Raw genomic sequence first — 19,818 nt, forward strand, 5'->3', positions numbered from 1 at the left:
CTGGTTTGTCAAATACATCTGGAACTTGGTGATGGCTGAAACAACTGCAAGGCACTCTTTCTGAGTTGTTGAGTAGTTTATTTCGACCTTAGACAGTGCTCTGGAAGTGCACGCTATTACTTTTTCAGCACCTTCCTGAATTTACACTAGAACTGCATCAATCCCCTAACAACTGGCATCGGTGTGAAGCTCTGTCTCATCAGGAGAATTGGGAGACTCCCTGTAGTTGCTCTTGTATGGGACATGGCTTGGTACAGGAGCCCTTTATGAAACACACAAAGTATAAGCACATTCCGAGAAAAATTCTCACATGAAAAATATACCGAGGAGTGAGAAAATGTTGATTTCCTCTTTATTTTATCTGGATCAAGGCAGATTCCCATCACCATTGAACTAATATTCTAAAGATTTTTATTTCTTGGGTGATGGTGAAGCTCTTTTTTGGATTTAGTCAGAAGCATTCAGTCTAAACACACTTCAGCATGGTTATCAGGTGGCTTAGATGTTCTTCAGAGTCCTTTGATGGAAAAAATGGTGGTGTCATCCAGGTAGCAAAGACACATCATCTGTTTAAGATGCCAGCTTGTCCATCATACGTTCGAAGGTGGCTGGAGTGTTTACACAATCCAAATGGTATAACTTTAAACTCATAGGCTGTTAGGAGAAAATGAAGGCAGTCTTTTTCTGGTCGGCCTTGTCAACCTTGATTTGCCACTAGCCTGGCTGTATGTTCATAATTGAGAAATATGTCCTTCCTCTCAAGAAGTCTAGGGTGTCATCACTGCATGGCAGTGGATAGGCATCTTTCTTTGCAGTTTTGGTCAATCACGACGAACACATGAAAGGACCAAGGACACTCTGAAGGTTCATTGATGACATTTGCGGCATCCTTCACCACCTCCTCCAGGATTGTATGTTGTTCAGTTGGCAACGCACTATGTGAGTGCTGGCTACTTGATGGATGATCTGCTGTGTTGCTATGGTGTTTTATGATGGGCTGCTTGGTCTGCCTTTTCTCTAGTCCAGATCTGAAAAATCTCAAAATTGAAACAGAATTGTTGTCTCTTGGCCAGGCCATATCCTATCGGTAGTTCAGTAGTAGCTTCCTCCTATGCGTTGTCTGTAATGGTAGCAGAGCACAACTCTTCAACGATAACACCAAGCAGGCCTCTCCTGTACTAGTTTGGCACTTCTTACGTAAATACCTACAGGGATGAATTGTGGCTGCTTGCGACAGTTAGTAATCCCTAGTTCTCCTTGACCATCTACAATTCTTACAATCGTTGCTGACATTTATGTTCCTTTTGTGAGACTGGGTAACTTTTTCAGTTCACAAAAGTATCACTGTTCAGCTGAGCATGAAGATTGACAACTGGAACTCACATTGTTGATGATGGTGGGATAACAATATCTTTAAAAGCAGACAGCTTCCTAGAGTAATATCTGTTTTGTGTGCTTGCTAGAATACAAGGGTGTTTCGTATGTTGTGCCTTCATGTTTGGCATGCTTGATTATTTCAAGGATTGTATAAAAAATTTCAACAATGTGCAACATACAGTTCATTTTTGGCAGCTGTATGATCTAGGGTTATATATATATATATATAAAAACAAAGATGAGGTGACTTACCGAACAAAAGCGCTGGCAGGTCGATAGACACACAAACAAACACAAACACACACACAAAATTCAAGCTTTCGCAACAAACTGTTGCCTCATCAGGAAAGAGGGAAGGAGAGGGGAAGACGAAAGGAAGTGGGTTTTAAGGGAGAGGGTAAGGAGTCATTCCAATCCCGGGAGCGGATTGTCCTTTTTTCCCCCTAAGGTAAGTCTTTCCGCTCCCGGGATTGGAATGACTCCTTACCCTCTCCCTTAAAACCCACTTCCTTTCGTCTTCCCCTCTCCTTCCCTCTTTCCTGATGAGGCAACAGTTTGTTGCGAAAGCTTGAATTTTGTGTGTGTGTTTGTGTTTGTTTGTGTGTCTATCGACCTGCCAATGCTTTTGTTCGGTAAGTCACCTCATCTTTGTTTTTATATATAATTTTTCCCACGTGGAATGTTTCCTTCCATTATATATATATATAAATAAAATGATGTGACTTACCATACGAAAGCGCTGGCAGGTCGATAGACACACAAACATACACACAAAATTCAAGCTTTCGCAACCAATGGTTGCTTCATCAGGAAAGAGGGAAGGAGAGGGAAAGACGAAAGGATGTGGGTTTTAAGGGAGAGGGTAAGGAGTCATTCCAATCCCGGGAGCGGAAATACTTACGCACACACACACATATCCATCCGAACACACACAGACACAAGCAGACATTTGTAAAGGCTAAGAGTTTGGGCAGAGATGTCAGTCGAGGCGGAAGTACAGAGCCTCTTGCATGTAATGTATGTAGACGTGGAGTCTTTTAATGAAACAAAGTCTCTACCATTACAAGATCCACATGCTTTACTGCATTGCCTGTTTCATCGATGTTTGGAGCCTCGTCAAGTGTGGTTGGCTGCGTGGCAGCAACACTGTCCCTTGCCACTGTCAGTCACAAAGTTCATTTATTTGATGAAAGTAGAAAATATTTTCATTGTGTGAAATAATCTTATACTGTATAATTTATTTTCTGATAATGCTCCACAGAATATCCATGAGTCCAAGTAAGAAACTTGTGTGTGTGTGAGTTAATTTTGCATTAAATAAAGGACTTAGATACAAATATTTAAATCACTGTAAACTGTGTTAATTAAGAAATCTCATAATTGCCAAATTATAGTAAGCATACTACTTAGATGTTGGATGTCCTTTCCTTGTAACCTTTTTTAGATCATGAATTCAGCTGGTAGAGTATCAATGCGTAAGTAAGGTGTCGAAGTCGTGAAGGAATAATCTGTTTCGCCAAAATATAAGGGGTATTAGAGATGTTGACTCTGTCATTATTGGTGTATCAGAGCACCACGTACACAGTGTAACAGTTGAGGGCTCCCTACTAGGACACAGATTAGCTGACTATTTGTCAACGAGTTATTTGTGGAGTGGGTGAGTGGCCGTGTATATGAAAAATGGCTTTCAATTTGAATCTGTTGAAGTACAAAGCACTGCACTAAACAGGTCATTGGATGTTGTGCAGAAGCATTGAATTTAGTGCAACTAAACTTTTATTTATAGTTTTTTGTAAGTATCCTAACTTGGATTTCAGGACATTCTGTTTAAGTGGTGAGAGTGTTCTTGGTTCACTATCTAGAAAGTACTAAAACTTAGTTGTTGTATGTAGTGACTTAAACATTAATTTTATAAGTGATTCTATAAGAAAATAATTACAAATTATTATGGTGTTAGTCCAGTGGTAACAAAATTTTAAAAACCTCATTAAAGAACAAGAGTGGCAGGATATTTACATCAATAGCAAGGAATAATGCACATATACAAATGGCGGTAGTATCTTGTACACACTGTATAAGAGGGCAGGGCATTGGTGGAGCTGTCATTCATATTCATGTGATTCACGTGAAAAGATTTCCTGCGTGATTATGGCCTGAGGTGTCTTGTGAATCTGGTAGGGTATCTAGGAGCATGCTAAAGCACTATATGTTATCCCTATATGTAGCTGCAGAAGTAATTTTTCCATTAAGGAATTGTCAGTTTCCTGAACAATTAAAGTACTTGATAATGAAACTGCTTTATAAAGGAGAAGAAAGGAATAATGCACACAATTTTAGTGCTATTTCTATGCCATCGTTGTTCCTAAAAGTTAGTGAAAACACTGTATGTGTTAGGGTAACTAATTGTTTAAATTCAGATATTTTGCTGCAAAACATGTAGTTTGATTTTAGAAATAGTTTAACAACTGAAAAAGCTATATTTTCGTTTCTCTGTGAGGAAGTGGCTGGATTAAACAAAAAGTTCTTAAAATTAGGAGATGTTTTTGATTTAACTAAAGCGATTGTGGTGATCACAAAGTACTTCTGCAAAATTGGACCCTTACGGAATATGAGGAGTTGCTCACAGTTGATTCTTCTCATTTTTTAAGAATAGACAGCAAAAGGTAATTCTCCACAGTAATGAGAATAGCTGTGAGTTGGCATCTGCTTGGAGCGTGATTGAGTGGCGGGTACCTCAGATGTCAGTTGTGGGACTGCTGCTGTGTGATAGATATATACAGGGTGTCCCACTTATCTTGACCACCCTAAGTAACTGTTTGTCCAAATGCAGATTACAAAATCTTTCAAGCAAATGTTCTTTAGCTGTCAGGGGGACATCAGTCAGCATTATTGCCTTCATTGTAGCTTTGTTTTATTCAAAAATATGAACTTTTTTATGACTTTTTTAAATGGCACCCTGTATTTTTTATTTGATAATTCATTTCCTCTCCTAAAGACTTATTCAAAAATGTATCACAGTGTACCATTCACTGAGACACAACATTATTAATTACATTACATAACACAACATTGACGTTGATGCTCCCAGTGCTTAGTGCAGGTACTCGGGGGTAATGGAACACATCCACGTTCTGACGTTGGCAGAGGACAAATTTAAACATAAGTAGAATGCACACCCATCATTCTGTCAACCATCGTCGCTTGAAGAGTTGTGCGAGTTGAATGTACACCAATGAAGAGAAGGTAGGAATGCTACTCATCTGTGGGGGTTTTAAGTTAGCAGAACAGTAATTGCAATACTGTTTTGCTATGTACAGGTGCATTTAGTACAGTAGTTTTAGTCTTTTCAAATACTGTTGTGTAGAGTAGGCATACAGTAAAGGCTGTCCTTCCTACAAACTGCATCGACATAACATTTCTTTTATTATTGTTGTTGTTGAAGGTAGGCGAAATGCTACTCAGACACTGGAACTGTATAGAGAGCGATATCCTGGCAAGAACCCTCCTTCCCGACAGATGTTTTCTCGTTTTGTTGTGACGCTTCTGGAAATTGGAAGTTTCAACCCGTGACAACACAATCGTCGTAGCACTTTGCACAGATGAAGCTGCCAAAGTTACTGTTCTCGCTTCCATTGCTATGAATCCACATGTGAACACACGACAGCTTGATCACGAGATCGGCATTCCTAAAACCAGTGTACATCATATTTTTACACGTCATCGGTTCCATCCTTACCATGTTTACCTACATCAAGAATTGCATGGGAATGATTTCCAACATCATGTACAGTTCTGTCAGTGGGCACAGCAGCAAATCCTCGCAAACCCAAACTTCTTCTCCAATGTTCTATTTATCGATGAATGTTCCTTCTCAAACGAATGACAGGTAAATACAAGGAACATGCATTATTGGTCCAGCGACAACCCATGATGGCTTAGACAGGTGGAACATCAGCGTCAATGGAGAGTTATCGTCTGGCGTGGGATGCTTGGTACTACAATTATTGGCCCTTATTTCATCAATGGTAGTCTAAATGGCACCACAGCGTATGGCAACTTCCTCAGACCAATTCTTCCTCCTCTTGTGGATGAAGTGCTGCTAAGGACCAGAATGCTTATGTGGCACCAAAACAATGGATGTCCAGCACATAATGCCTTGCTTGCACGTCATTTTCTGAAATGAAGGTATCCTGCCAGATGGCTTGGTCGAGAAGGAACAGGTACTTGGCCTGCTAGGTCTCCTGATTTAAATCCTCTGGACTTTTTTTTTTTGGGGGTGCATTAAAGATGTTGCCTATCGCGATACTCCAACAACTCCAGAGGACATACAGGAACGTAATGTGTTTGCTTGTAATTCTCTTGAGCAGGCAACACTGGAAGCAGTAAATAATTCTTTCATTCAACGAGTGTACCAGTGTCCAGGGTCACCACTTTGAGTACCTTTGAATGTTCTACTCCTGGGCAATGGTACAGGAGAGTCAAAGTCAATTATGTGTTCTGTTTTTACTTGGTTTTAATTTGTTTTCCGACAACTTGAGCAAGTGGACGAGTTTATGATCCCAGGCTCAAAGTCAGTGGTGTGTTATGTAGTTAATAATGTTGTGTTTCAGTGAATGGTACATTGTGATACATTTTTGAATAGGTCTTTAGGAGAGGAAATGAATTGCCGAATAAAAAATACAGGGTGCCATTTTAAAAAAGTCATAAAGTTCATATATTTGTAAAAAAAAAAAAAGGCTACAACGAAGACAATCATACTGATTGATGTCCCCCTGATGGCTAAAGAACATTTGCTTGAAATATTTTGTAGTTTGCATCTGAACAAACAGTTATTTAGGGTTGTGAAGATAAATGGGACACCCTGTATATGACATGATTCTAAAATATTTCTGTTTACTGATGATGACACTAGCTTGGTAGTGAAGGATGTTGAGCGCAACACGGGCAGTGTATAAAGTAGTGCACTTAAAGACATAAGTTCATGGCTTATGGTAAATAAATCTATGCTAAATCACAGTAGGACCCAGTTTTTACAGTTCCTAACACCCATTCAAGAATAGACATTTTGATTAGTAAACAGAATGAGCATTAGGTTAGTGGGTCTGAACTAGCCAAATTCGTAGGCGTTCAGGTGGATGGCAACTGCTGTATTTGCCACTAGAATGATTTTGCATTCACTTATCACATAGGCATTAGATTATGGGGTAACTTCAGATTCACAAAAGGTATTTTTGGCTCGGAAACAGGCAATTCGAGGAATAGGTGGTGTAAGTTCATGACACTCTTGTTGGCCCCTCTTCAGGAGCGTGGAGTGTTTTGTTACTGGCCTCTTGATAATATTTTCTTGAATGTCATTTATTGTTAACAATATGAGCTGATTCCCAAGAATTAGCAGCTTTCACTTAGTTACCAGTAATACTGGGCATTAATCCAGTCAGCATTTGATTTGCATCTCCTCGACTCCTCTTCAGAAAGGCGTAGACTATTCTGCTGCATCCATTTTCAATAAGCTACCGCATGAATTAAAAAATCGTAGCAGTAATCTTAGTACTTTCAATTCTAAAATGAAGAATTTCCCGGTGTCTCATTCTTTCTACTTTATTGAGGAGTTCCTAGAAAAAATGTAAGCAGCTTGCTGTGTTACACTGTTGATGGTGGTAATATATACTCAGCAGCTTATCATGTGCATCAGATTTGTGTAAATGTTATTTTACTTATAATAAACTTTTCTGGTGCTAATTTCATGTAATGACTCATTCTCTGATGATGGAGACTTGGTCCTACAGAACTAGACATATTAAAAAATAATAATTATTTAAATAACTTTACATATTTCCAAACCACATCTTAATTGTATATATCAGACACGAAAGCAAGTCAAATGTAATAATTTGTAGATCTCTTTTTCTTGTAACTGAAATTACTATATAAGGTAAAGCTCTAAACCAACATCACCCATCAACAGATCTGAGGGAGGGAATCGTTCACTAATGACAAATATATAAACACATTGTTCTGCGGATAAAAATGCGTGTGCGCGTACACACACACACACACACACACACACACACACACACACACACGCACCACAATTTCTGTGTTTGTAAAATCATCAAGAGTATTCTTGATACATAAAGTAATGTTGATTCTGAGCAATCTGTAAACATCTGCAATATAAGAACTAATATTTTTAAAGGAATTCAGCTCATAACTTTACTTGTCTATATTGTCACACTGTCTAACAGAAATAAGCCACCCTCTCCCTCCCTCTCTTTTTTGTTGTTTCTTGTGGAGATTATATGTTTTGACAGAGGCAAATATTTGTATTGTTTACACAAAAGACATCTCACCCTCTGCCAACCCCTATTGTTCTCGTATTGTTTCAGATAAGATAAATGAGTAATAATTGTCAAATCATTTGTTTATTTTTGTCTCCCTTTTCGTGTTACTGCTACACATGTCTCCTTTTGAAGGTTTGTGTTAAATGGCAAATACCATCACTTGGAAGGGAGAAGTTTCCATGGCCAGTTGCGGAATAAAATAAAACAGTATAATATTTCCAATAGTTTTTTACTCATTAATTCTAATTAATTGTTTTGTTTAACCCATTGTCCAAATCAAAAGAAACTTTCATTTCTTAACAATTCCCAAAAAGATCATTCTAATTTGAAAGTAGAAAAGTGAAATAAATATGATTCTGTAAAAATAAAAGGATGGCAGAAACAAAAATTTGAAGAGGCAGTATTTTTCATCTTTAATTGATGTCAATTGTCAATTGGTGACACACTTTCTGCTTTGCTACTGCTGTAGAGAAGAAATATACCCAGTGAATTGGGTGAATGGAGTGATGTGTGAAGGGTAGATATTGTTAGAGAGAGAGAGAGAGAGAGAGAGAGAGAGAGAGAGAGAGAGAGAGGTGGGGGGGGGGGGGCGGCACTGTTCACCACTGTAAGCCAGTTCAAATGAATATAGGTTGCAGTTGTTACATGGATATGAAGAGGCTTGCGCAGCATGAATTAGTATGGAGAATGATACAAAACCAGTCTTCGGACTGAAGATACAGGTCAGAAGGAAGGAAATTGTACTAGATATTATATATGAATTATTCAGAATAGAACAGAATCAGTTGACTTGTTATTGACCTTAAAAATGTGCTTGATCTTCATGTTGTGCCCCCCACTTTCTTTTCTGCTTCTGTTGATGGATGAATTCTATGTAGGAAAGTTGTCTAAATGATTAGTCAGTGGCAGGCATTTTGCTTTTAGTTGTAATGAAAATAGTCAAGGTAGGGGGAAATATAGATCATGCTCATATGTAAGGTGGTGTCAGAATTCACTAGACAGTAACAACCAACTTTCGTAGTAATTCTTTGTATTCTTATTATTGTTGTTGATGATTCCATATCCTAATAGGAAACAGAACTCTATCCGGACTATGAAGCTCCCTCTTGAATTGCTTTCTTTGTGTGTGTGAAAGCAGTTGTCTGAAAAGTAGCTGATCAGATAAAAACGGAAGAATTTCGCAGTTTATTGCAATGTATGCTTCACGTGCCACCACACAAATGTGGTGTTACTAGGATTTGAAACTGACAGTGAATTTTGAACTCGCTTGCAGTCACAGGTGTGGTGCTCGTGCTGTGATTAATAAAGAATGCTACATTCTGAACTGCATTGTTATGAGTTACAAAAGTTTTGTAACTCTACACACAAGAAAATGAAAAAATTGGTGGACTCTGGAAACATCTGTTATGCAAAACCCAACATGGACACTTATTATTTTTTAAATAGTACTATATAAGTAGGCATTAAAGAAAGTATGTTTGTGTGTGATATCTATGGAGAACTAAATTTTGGATTGAAATCTTTGACAGGTTAAATGAGTAACATTATCGTAGATGCACCGTCTTCCAAATGTGCAAAAATTTTGATTTTTCTTTAGGGAAGTGTAACAGAGCCACTACTGTTGTTTGCAGTCCGACTTTCCTCAATTTACACTGTTAATTTCAAGAAAGTGTCATCAGATAAAAATTGTTATTTTCTAACCAGAGTGTGGCAGTTTATCAGCATGGTAAAAACACTGACAACTAGTTCGTAGTTTGTCTAGATAGAGAAATGTCAAACATAGATATTTTCATATTGTTTGTTTTGTATTTTTGTATTATGTCACTATTCTTACATGTTTCATTGAGCATATAGTGCACATTTCTTAACATTCATTATCTTTTAACACACTCTAAACTAGCTAAAATAAAATACTGCATTAAATATAGACAACAAAAAAGAAGTTATTCTGCTGAGAATCTCTTTACAATATTTGTGAGTCTGTTTTTCTTTTACTATAAACATGTTTATGTTCAACTCCTGGTTCCCTTTTATTAGTAAATGCCTTAAACATGCACAGCCAAGGTCTATTCTTTATTAAGTTTCATAATCCTGTGACAATTGTTTTATTATTAATAAAAGATAAGTGTGTGTGTGTGTGTGTGTGTGTGTGTGTGTGTGTGTGTGTGTGTGTGTGTGTGTGTGTGGAGGGGGGGGGGAGAGAGGGAGGGAGGGAGAGAGAGAGAGAGAGAGAGAGAGAGAGAGAGAGGATCACATATCATTTATCCTGTTACGTGGGTTTACTTGGTCTACTCAGACATTGGATATCTCCCAGTTCACCAGCACTGCACCTTTATTTTGTTTGTATATAATATGAGTAAAGGTAAAAACTCACTGAATAGAATAGTATTGGCGTTGAGTCATCAGAAGAGTCATAAACGAAACTGAGAATTTCACTAGCGTCAGACTATTTCTTTTGTGAGCTAGAGTACACGAGTGTGTGTGACCATGCTTGTACTGTAGCTGGAAAAAGGAATTGTCTGAAAGCTAGCAAAGTACTCAGTTTTGTTCATGTGTCTTCAGGGAAGTTAAATGCTCAACTGTTCAGTGAGTTGTTACCATTACTCCTTACATTACCTATATTCCACCAACACTTGCCATTAGCTTATCTGTTTTGTTTAATGTTCAGTATTTGGTGGTCTTCTGATAATGTTTTTATCGTAAAAAGATAAGTTTTATTAAATCAGTAAGCCTACACTTGCTCTCTCTACTTAGTGACCATAGAAAATTTTCTTATGAATACATAAAACTATAATAGAAATGATTGTGGAACTATTATTCACACTTTTTTGTGATTTATTAACTTTTTTCCCATCGGCCTGAGAAGGATGGAGATTATGATGAATATGAGGACGATGACAGTGTTTTAATATTTGAGGTCAGGAAACAGAATGCTTTCTCATTGAATAAGAGCCATCTCCCTGTAGATGCTACTTCTCCCATTCACATTATACTGGTCTGACAATACTTCACACCCAATTTGAGAAAATATCTTGCACTGTCATTGGAGTATTGCATCCATTTTTCTTACATTGTGTGTACCTGTTAACATGTTATATCAATACCTGTAAAATTTGCAGAGTTTGCCTCGTAATTCCCTTTCCTGCTAGTGTTAAAACTGCAGTGGAACTTAAATAACATATTGTGAATGTTATCTGTTGATGCTATGAGTATTTTTTTTAAATTTGTGAGCATACTATTGTAGCAAACATATCATATTAAATTGTTAATGGAAAGTAGCATTCTGTGTGACTTGTGCCTCGCTGTAGAAAAATTGTCATGTAGTTGCCATTTGTTGACAGCCTACAACCTTCTCCTGTGCCCACCCTTTATAAGCATTCTAGAAATACGTATGAATAAGATATATTAAACTCTTGTAGATTTATTTGTGTCCGCATTGAGTATATGACATTGTAAGTTGTTATTGATGACTTGTGATATTGATACATGAATCAGATATAAACTACTTCCATTTATGTAGGGTGGAGGAAAAGGTGTACCTGCGTGGCCCGATGTGCCAAAGCAGCAAAGTAATGCAATGGGTAACCTTACTCCAGCAGACAGGCATGGGGGATCAGTACAGGTGAGTGCATTGTTTTTCACATTTACTTTAATCAGAGCATAGTTCGTGAGGGCAATACAGGATTATTATATGTGAAACGTGCTGCAAGCTTCTCCGATTAATAAATGAAATTTTGGTGTAGTGGGAAATGATTTTTGTGATTGACAACACATCGTCTGGTAATAAATGATTACAGCAAACTGTGCTTTGCTTCTTTATTTGTTCCATCAGGGACCAGCATATTGCCCAATTTTCATTTTCTTTGCAGTGTGCAATGTCACCATTATGCCACATACGGAAAATGTCTTCATACAGGTATAATTTCAAATTATAAGATGCTCCAAACATGTAGCTGCATAACAAGATGCAACATTAAGAAATTCCATTCACAGAAATTTTCAGGAAGTGTGAGCAGCCGTAACAGGAAAATGTTATTCATTATAGTTGGGGGTATTATTTCAGTGAGAAAAAATACTACAGACAAAAATAAAATAAAAAATTATTTAGATGTAACTGATTTTAGGGCTCTGGCTTATCTCCTTATAGCACATTTAATATCTATTAATCTATGATAAGTGTGTAATGAATATACTGAGAAGCAAAACTTCAAATGTGCTAACTTAGAAGCAGCATATTAGTAGTTCATGGGTTCCTGTTCATGTATTGCTTTTGTTACATAGTTTCTGCAGTTAGCGGTATTTGTTTATTCTTCTCATACATATAACATGGAACTCGTGCAGTGGTAAAGACACTGGACCTGTAGGGTTCTAATTCTTGTTCATTTTGCCAGATTTTGGTTTCTGTGGTTTCCCTTGAATAAGTTAGAAATTTAATTCCAGTGCTTTTTCATAAAAATGACTTAGCTTATTTTCTTTCTTGGTGATTCTCAAATCCAAGAATGTGCATTCTTGGTAATGATGGCATCATCAATATGATGTTAAACTCTAAACTTCATGTTTCTCATATATATATTGTTGAACTCTGCAATTACACTGTCCAGGCACATTAATATGATCAGCTGTCAGCAATCTGAATAACCACCTTTTGCACCATGGTCCATTGCAAGACGTGCTGGAAGAGTATCAGTGAGGTTCTGGAAAGTACCAACAGGGATGTGGAGGCATGCTAACTCCAGTGCTGTGGCCACCTGGGTTAGGTTTCTCGGTTGAAGATCCGTGGTGCAAAGAGCCCATCGAGGTGTTCTATGATCCCCAGCTTCCCAATTGGGTTTAAATCGGGAGTGTTTAATGGCCAGGGGAAAACTCCTCCTGGTCCTCTTCGAACCACACACATACACTACGAACCATGCGACACATTGCATTGGCCTGCTGGTAGATACCATCATGCCGAGGAAAATAAAACTGCATGTGAATATGGACATGGGCCTCAAGGATAGTTGCATACTTGTGTTGATCTATTGTGCCTTTCAGAATGATGAGATCACCCAGTGAATGCCACGACAACATTCCCCAGACCATAATGCTCCCTCCTCGAGCCTGGACACTGCCAATGATTTTTGCAGAGGGGTTTACTTTTGGATGTTTCACACCATACATGTCATGCCAGTAACCATCTATCATCTGAAAAGGCCATCTGTCACCACCCAGTGGACACACTGCTGCATTATTGGCGTGCAAATTCCAGCCTTTGTCACAGATTAAGAGCAGTCAACATGTGCGCATAAACCATGCGCCTGCTGCAGAGGCCCTTATGCAACAACATTCACTGAATGGTCATTGAGGAGACATTGTTGGTAACCCCTGGTTTCATCTGGTTGTTCAGGTGCTCAACACCTGCATGTCTATTCTCTGCAGCCGTCGTTCACTCCTATCATCTGTGGCCTGTGGTGATCAGTTGCCTCAGTGCTGGTTTTGGATAGCACCATTTACCAAGCATAGTATATTTTAACCAATGTGGCATGTGAACACTTCACAGACTGAGCCGTTTTGGAAATGTTTCCACCCTTGGCCCAGTAGCGAATGATCATACCCCTATTGGACATCAGATGAATCACTCTATTCCCACTTTTCGACAACTACTGCACTGTTTCCTGCGCCCCCGACACACTTCGCTGCTGGTGCTGCCACTTGTCATCTGCCAGTGATTATTGCACGTTGACGTCGAATATAGGTGCTGATCCATTAATATGAATTGACTATGTATGTTGAAATGAAACACTGAAAGATTCTTTTTTTTTTTTTAAATTGGATTATGACTGACTATTGACGTTAATCGTACAGTAAGTTTCCTGTGTGCCTTCTGTTTCACTCTAAAACTGTCTTCTTCTTCTTCTTTTTTCTATGGTGGCTTCTTTTCAGTACTGATGTTGCTAAAATATTTTAAGCCCTTGTATCTGTAAATTTCAGGAGAATTCTGAGACGTTTTTCAGTTCAAATAATCAGACAAATTCTAATACAGATATGTAATAATTTTTGAAAAAATTATTATTAACAGGTTGTGAGTTCAACCAATGGTGAGCTGGCCAATGATGATCCGACAGCTGGTCATTCCAATACACCTATCACTGCGCAAGCGGAAGTTGAAATAGTTGATGAAACAAAGTAAGTGTTGTATGAATGTTCACCTCTGTCTGAAAACTGAATTTAACAAGCTAGATGTTAAAACAGAGTAAAGGTATCAGTTCAGCATTGATGATAATGATTATATAATGTATATTTTGTTTAAAGAGGTGAGAGTTCCAGCAGCAGTTCGTATTAAATTGAACTATAATTGAACTATGAAGTATTGAAAAAAATACAAATTTTCACTATTGTAATAGGGCCATAGCCAGTTCATCTTACTGCTCACTCTTCTATACCTTTCTTTGCCATGAACTTGGTAAATGTTAACTGTACCATGACTAAAATAACTTTGTAATTAACAACTTAGGATGGATGATATAGTGTTGCCAGCTGACACACAGCATTATGTGTGTTCATAGTGTCAGAGTTTGGAATGCCGTCATTATTATACAGATTCTTCCATCTTTCACAGGCAACAGAACAAACAGCATAATTTGAGCAAGTATGCACTGCTCTGCCTTGTCACATGAGCTTCCATTCATAATGGACACACATTGACAACACACAACATGCACAGATTTCAAACTCTTATTCTGAACTATTTCTCGTGAATGTCATTTTACAGTGAGAATTATAATTATATTTAAGTTGAGAAGGCATAATTAAATGCAAAATTAAAATTGTTTCTTGCGTTTTAGAAGTGTCCTTCCACAGAGCTGTCGGATCAACAAAAACACACAAACGTACACAGCTACATTGTCTCGATACTGCAGCTTTTGGCCTGGGGTGAGCTCAGTTGGTTGTGTAGTGCCTGTCAGTGTAATGTAGCTGTGCTTATGTGTATTTGTGTGTTTTTCTAAATCTGATAGCTTCTGGAGTTAGTATATGTGAGATAAAAGCTGGAAGGCAGTTACTACTATTGGATAGCAGCTGTTATTGTGACTCCATAACAAGGAAAATACACAAACACGAGTGAGGGAGAAGTGTCATATGATATTTGTCATGTACTATAAATCATGTCAAAAACTGCTGAAAAGGTAGAATTCTTAGTGAAGAAAACAGGTTTTAAATTCTCTGTGTTCGTTAGTTTAGAAACTCTTTTATCAAGAAACTTGAAATTCTGTCATTAATCTTTTTACACCCTCAATACTTATTTTGTGTTGGTGGCAATGAAACTTCAGTAACAGCTCAAACACAAAATGCCTAGTGTAGGTAGGTAGATTAGGCAACACTGAATAGGTGCACAGCACTTCATGTATAGAGATCATCTGAAAGGGCTGAATGGAACATTCTGATTGGAAGCCAAAAGTGAAGAGTGTTCCACAAGGCCAGTGTAAATTTCCTATGTACTAAAAGCCGGTGTTATTCTGTATGGTTCCTCTTAAGTTGGAGATGAAGACTAGATAATATTAGCAATACATATGCATTTGTAGATGTTCAAGTGACAAAGTTGATCATTTATTGTGATAAGATAATCTTAAATCCATTTCCAAATAATTGCATCCACCTCACAGTATAATGAGTTCATTATTTTTATTGGAATTGTTCTGACAGTGCAGGAACCATTGTTTTGAAGTACAAAAGGCAGAGGTAGTTGTAGACACAATCCATAAATATCATCCTGATGTAAAGCAAGGGTATAATATATATATAAAAATAGAGGGAAACATTCCACGAGGGAAAAATATATTTAAAAACAAAGATGATGTGACTTACCATATGAAAGCGCTGGCAGGTCGATAGAAACACAAACACACACATACATACACCCAAAATTCAAGCATTTGCAACAAACTGTTGCCTCATCAGGAAAGAGGGAAAGACGAAAGGAAGTGGGTTTTATGGGAGAGGGTAAGGAGTCATTCCAATCCCGGGAGCGGAAAGACTTACCTTAGGGGGAAAAAAGGACGGGTATACACTGGCGCGCACACACACACACACACACACACACACACACACACACACACACACACACACACATATCCATCCACACATATACAGACACAAGCAGACATATTTAAAGACAAAGAGTTTGGGCAGAGATGTCAGTCGAGGCGGAAGTGCAGAGGCAAAGATGATGTTGAATGACAGGTGAGGTGTGAGTGGCGGCAACTTGAAATTAGCGGAGATTGAGGCCTGGTGGGTAACGGGAAGAGAGGATATATTGAAGAGCAAGTTCCCATCTCCGGAGTTCGGATAGGTTGGTGTTGGTGGGAAGTATCCAGATAACCCGGACGGTGTAACACTGTGCCAAGATGTGCTGGCCGTGCACCAAGGCATGTTTAGCCACAGGGTGATCCTCATTACCAACAAACACTGTCTGCCTGTGTCCATTCATGCGAATGGACAGTTTGTTGCTGGTCATTCCCACATAGAAGGCATCACAGTGTAGGCAGGTCAGTTGGTAAATCATGTGGGTGCTTTCACATGTGGCTCTGCCTTTGATCGTGTACACCTTCAGGGTTACAGGACTGGATTAGGTGGTGGTGGGAGGGTGCATGAGACAGGTTTTACACCGGGGGCGGTTACAAGTATAGGAGCCAGAGGGTAGGGAAGGTGGTTTGGGGATTTCATAGGGATGAACTAACAGGTTACGAAGGTTTGGTGGACGGCGGAAAGACACTCTTGGTGGAGTGGGGAGGATTTCATGAAGGATGGATCTCATTTCAGGGCAGGATTTGAGGAAGTCGTATCCCTGCTGGAGAGCCACATTCAGAGTCTGGTCCAGTCCCGGAAAGTATCCTGTCACAAGTGGGGCACTTTTGTGGTTCTTCTGTGGGGGATTCTGGGTTTGAGGGGATGAGGAAGTGGCTCTGGTTATTTGCTTCTGTACCAGGTCGGGAGGGTAGTTGCGGGATGCAAAAGCTGTTGTCAGGGTGTTGGTGTAATGGTTCAGGGATTCTGGACTGGAGCAGATGCTTTTTCCACAAAGACCTAGGCTGTAGGGAAGGGACCGTTTGATGTGGAATGGGTGGGAGCTGTCATAATGGAGGTACTGTTGCTTGTTGGTGGGTTTGATGTGGACGGACGTGTGAAGCTGGCCATTGGACAGGTGGAGGTCAACGTCAAGGAAAGTGGCATGGGATTTGGAGTAGGACCAGGTGAATCTGATGGAACCAAAGGAGTTGAGGTTGGAGAGGAAATTCTGGAGTTGTTCTTCACTGTGAGTCCAGATCATGAAGACGTCATGAATAAATCTGTACCAAACTTTGGGTTGGCAGGCCTGGGTAACCAAGAAGGCTTCCTCTAAGCGACCCATGAATAGGTTGGCGTACGAGGAGGCCATCCTGGTACCCATGGCTGTTCCCTTTAATTGTTGGTATGTCTGGCCTTCAAAAGTGAAGAAGTTGTGGGTCAGGATGAAGCTGGCTAAGGTGATGAGGAAAGAGGTTTTAGGTAGGGTGGCAGGTGATCGGCGTGAAAGGAAATGCTCCATCGCAGCGAGGCCCTGGACGTGCGGAATATTTGTGTATAAGGAAGTGGCATCAATGGTTACAAGGGTGGTTTCCAGGGGTAACACATTGGGTAAGGATTCCAGGCGTTCGAGAAAGTGGTTGGTGTCTTTGATGAAGGATGGGAGACTGCATGTAATGGGTTGAAGGTGTTGATCTACGTAGGCAGAGATACGTTCTGTGGGGGCTTGGTAACCAGCTACAATGGGGCGGCCAGGATGATTGGGTTTGTGGATTTTAGGAAGAAGGTAGAAGGTAGGGGTGCGGGGTGTCGGCGGGGTCAGGAGGTTGATGGAGTCAGGTGAAAGGTTTTGCAGGGGGCCTAAGGTTCTGAGGATTCCTTGAAGCTTCGCCTGGACATCGGGAATGGGGTTACCTTGGCAAACTTTGTATGTGGTGTTGTCTGAAAGCTGACGCGGTCCCTCAGCCACATACCCCCGACGATCAAGTACCACGGTCGTGGAACCCTTGTCCGCCGGAAGAATGACGATGGATCGGTCAGCCTTCAGATCACGGATAGCCTGGGCTTCAGCAGTTGTGATGTTGGGAGTAGGATTAAGGTTTTTTAAGAAGGATTGAGATGCAAGGCTGGAAGTCAGAAATTCCTGGAAGATTTGGAGAGGGTGATTTTGAGGAAGAGGAGGTGGGTCCCGCTGCGACGGAGGACGGAACTGTTCCAGGCAGGGTTCAATTTGGATGGTGTCTTGGGGAGTTGGATCATTAGGAGTAGGATTAGGATCATTTTTCTTCGTGGCAAAGTGATATTTCCAGCAGAGAGTACGAGTGCAGGACAGTAAATCTTTGACGAGGGCTGTTTGGTTGAATCTGAGAGTGGGGCTGAAGGTGAGGCCTTTGGATAGGACAGAGGTTTCGGATTGGGAGAGAGGTTTGGAGGAAAGGTTAACTACTGAATTAAGGTGTTGTGGTTCCAGATAGTGTTGATTGGAATTTTGAGGTTTTGGAGGGAGTGGAGCTGGAAGTGGGAGATTGAGTAGATGGGAGAGACTGGGTTTGTGTGCAATGAGAGGAGGTTGAGGTTTGCTGGAAAGGTTGTGAAGGGTGAGTGAGTTGCCTTTCCGGAGGTGGGAAACCAGGAGATTGGATAGTTTTTTTGAGGTGGAGGGTGGCATGCTGTTCTAATTTACGGTTGGCCTGTAGGAGGATGCTCTGAACAGCCGGTGTGGATGTGGGAGAGGAAGGATTAAGGACTTTTATTAAGGATAGGAGTTGACGGGTGTGTTCATTGGCCGAGTTGATGTGTAGGTGAAGGATTAGGTAATGCCTCACACTTAAAGCTCCCATCTCCGGCTGCAACCCTTCTTTCCATCAGTCCCTATACCAGTTCCAAACTGAACAATCCATTGCCCTCACCCACCTAATCCTTCACCTACACATCAACTCAGCCAATGAACACACCCGTCAACTCCTATCCTTAATAAAAGTCCTTAATCCTTCCTCTCCCACATCCACACCGGCTGTTCAGAGCATCCTCCTACAGGCCAACCGTAAATTAGAACAGCATGCCACCCTCCACCTCAAAAAACTATCCAATCTCCTGGTTTCCCACCTCCGGAAAGGCAACTCATTCACCCTTCACAACCTTTCCAGCAAACCTCAACCTCCTCTCATTGCACACAAACCCAGTCTCTCCCATCTACTCAATCTCCCACTTCCAGCTCCACTCCCTCCAAAACCTCAAAATTCCAATCAGCACTATCTGGAACCACAACACCCTAATTCAGTAGTTAACCTTTCCTCCAAACCTCTCTCCCAATCCGAAACCTCTGTCCTATCCAAAGGCCTCACCTTCAGCCCCACTCCCAGATTCAACGAAACAGCCCTCGTCAAAGATTTACTGTCCTAAACTCATACTCTCTGCTGGAAATATCACTTTGCCACGAAGAAAAATGATCCTAATCCTACTCCTAATGACCCAACTCCCCAAGACACCATCCAAATTGAACCCTGCCTGGAACAGTTCCGTCCTCCGTCGCAGCGGGACCCACCTCCTCTTCCTCAAAATCACCCTCTCCAAATCTTCCAGGAATTTCTGACTTCCAGCCTTGCATCTCAATCCTTCTTAAAAAACCTTAATCCTACTCCCAACATCACAACTGCTGAAGCCCAGGCTATCCGTGATCTGAAGGCTGACCGATCCATCGTCATTCTTCCGGCGGACAAGGGTTCCACGACCATGGTACTTGATCGTCGGGAGTATGTGGCTGAGGGACCGCGTCAGCTTTCAGACAACACCACATGCAAAGTTTGCCAAGTAACCCCATTCCCGACGTCCAGGCGAAGCTTCAAGGAATCCTCAGAACCTTAGGCCCCCTGCCTTTCACCTGACTCCATCAACCTCCTGACCCCACCGACACCCCGCACCTCTACCTTCTACCTTCTTCCTAAAATCCACAAACCCAATCATCCTGGCCGCCCCATTGTAGCTGGTTACCAAGCTCCCACAGAACGTATCTCTGCCTACGTAGATCAACACCTTCAACCCATTACATGCAGTCTCCCATCCT

General features: G+C 40.4%; 1 protein-coding gene across 2 annotated transcripts in view; it reads left to right on the forward strand.

Annotated features, from left to right (window-relative positions):
• The window catches only part of LOC124621774 (casein kinase I), a 306,630-nt gene that overhangs the window by 282,285 nt on the left and 4,527 nt on the right, over nt 1-19,818 (forward strand). The window contains exons 11-13 of one of the 2 annotated variants that reach the window (XM_047147207.1): nt 10,585-10,635; nt 11,239-11,340; nt 13,774-13,880. In XM_047147207.1, coding sequence (XP_047003163.1) covers nt 10,585-10,635; nt 11,239-11,340; nt 13,774-13,880 — 260 coding nt within the window. The remainder of the gene's footprint in view (nt 1-10,584; nt 10,636-11,238; nt 11,341-13,773; nt 13,881-19,818) is intronic. The other variant, XM_047147208.1, reaches the window with a different exon arrangement.

This window comes from Schistocerca americana, chromosome 7 (genome assembly GCF_021461395.2).
Source record: "Schistocerca americana isolate TAMUIC-IGC-003095 chromosome 7, iqSchAmer2.1, whole genome shotgun sequence".
Taxonomy (NCBI): Eukaryota; Metazoa; Arthropoda; class Insecta; order Orthoptera; family Acrididae; genus Schistocerca; species Schistocerca americana.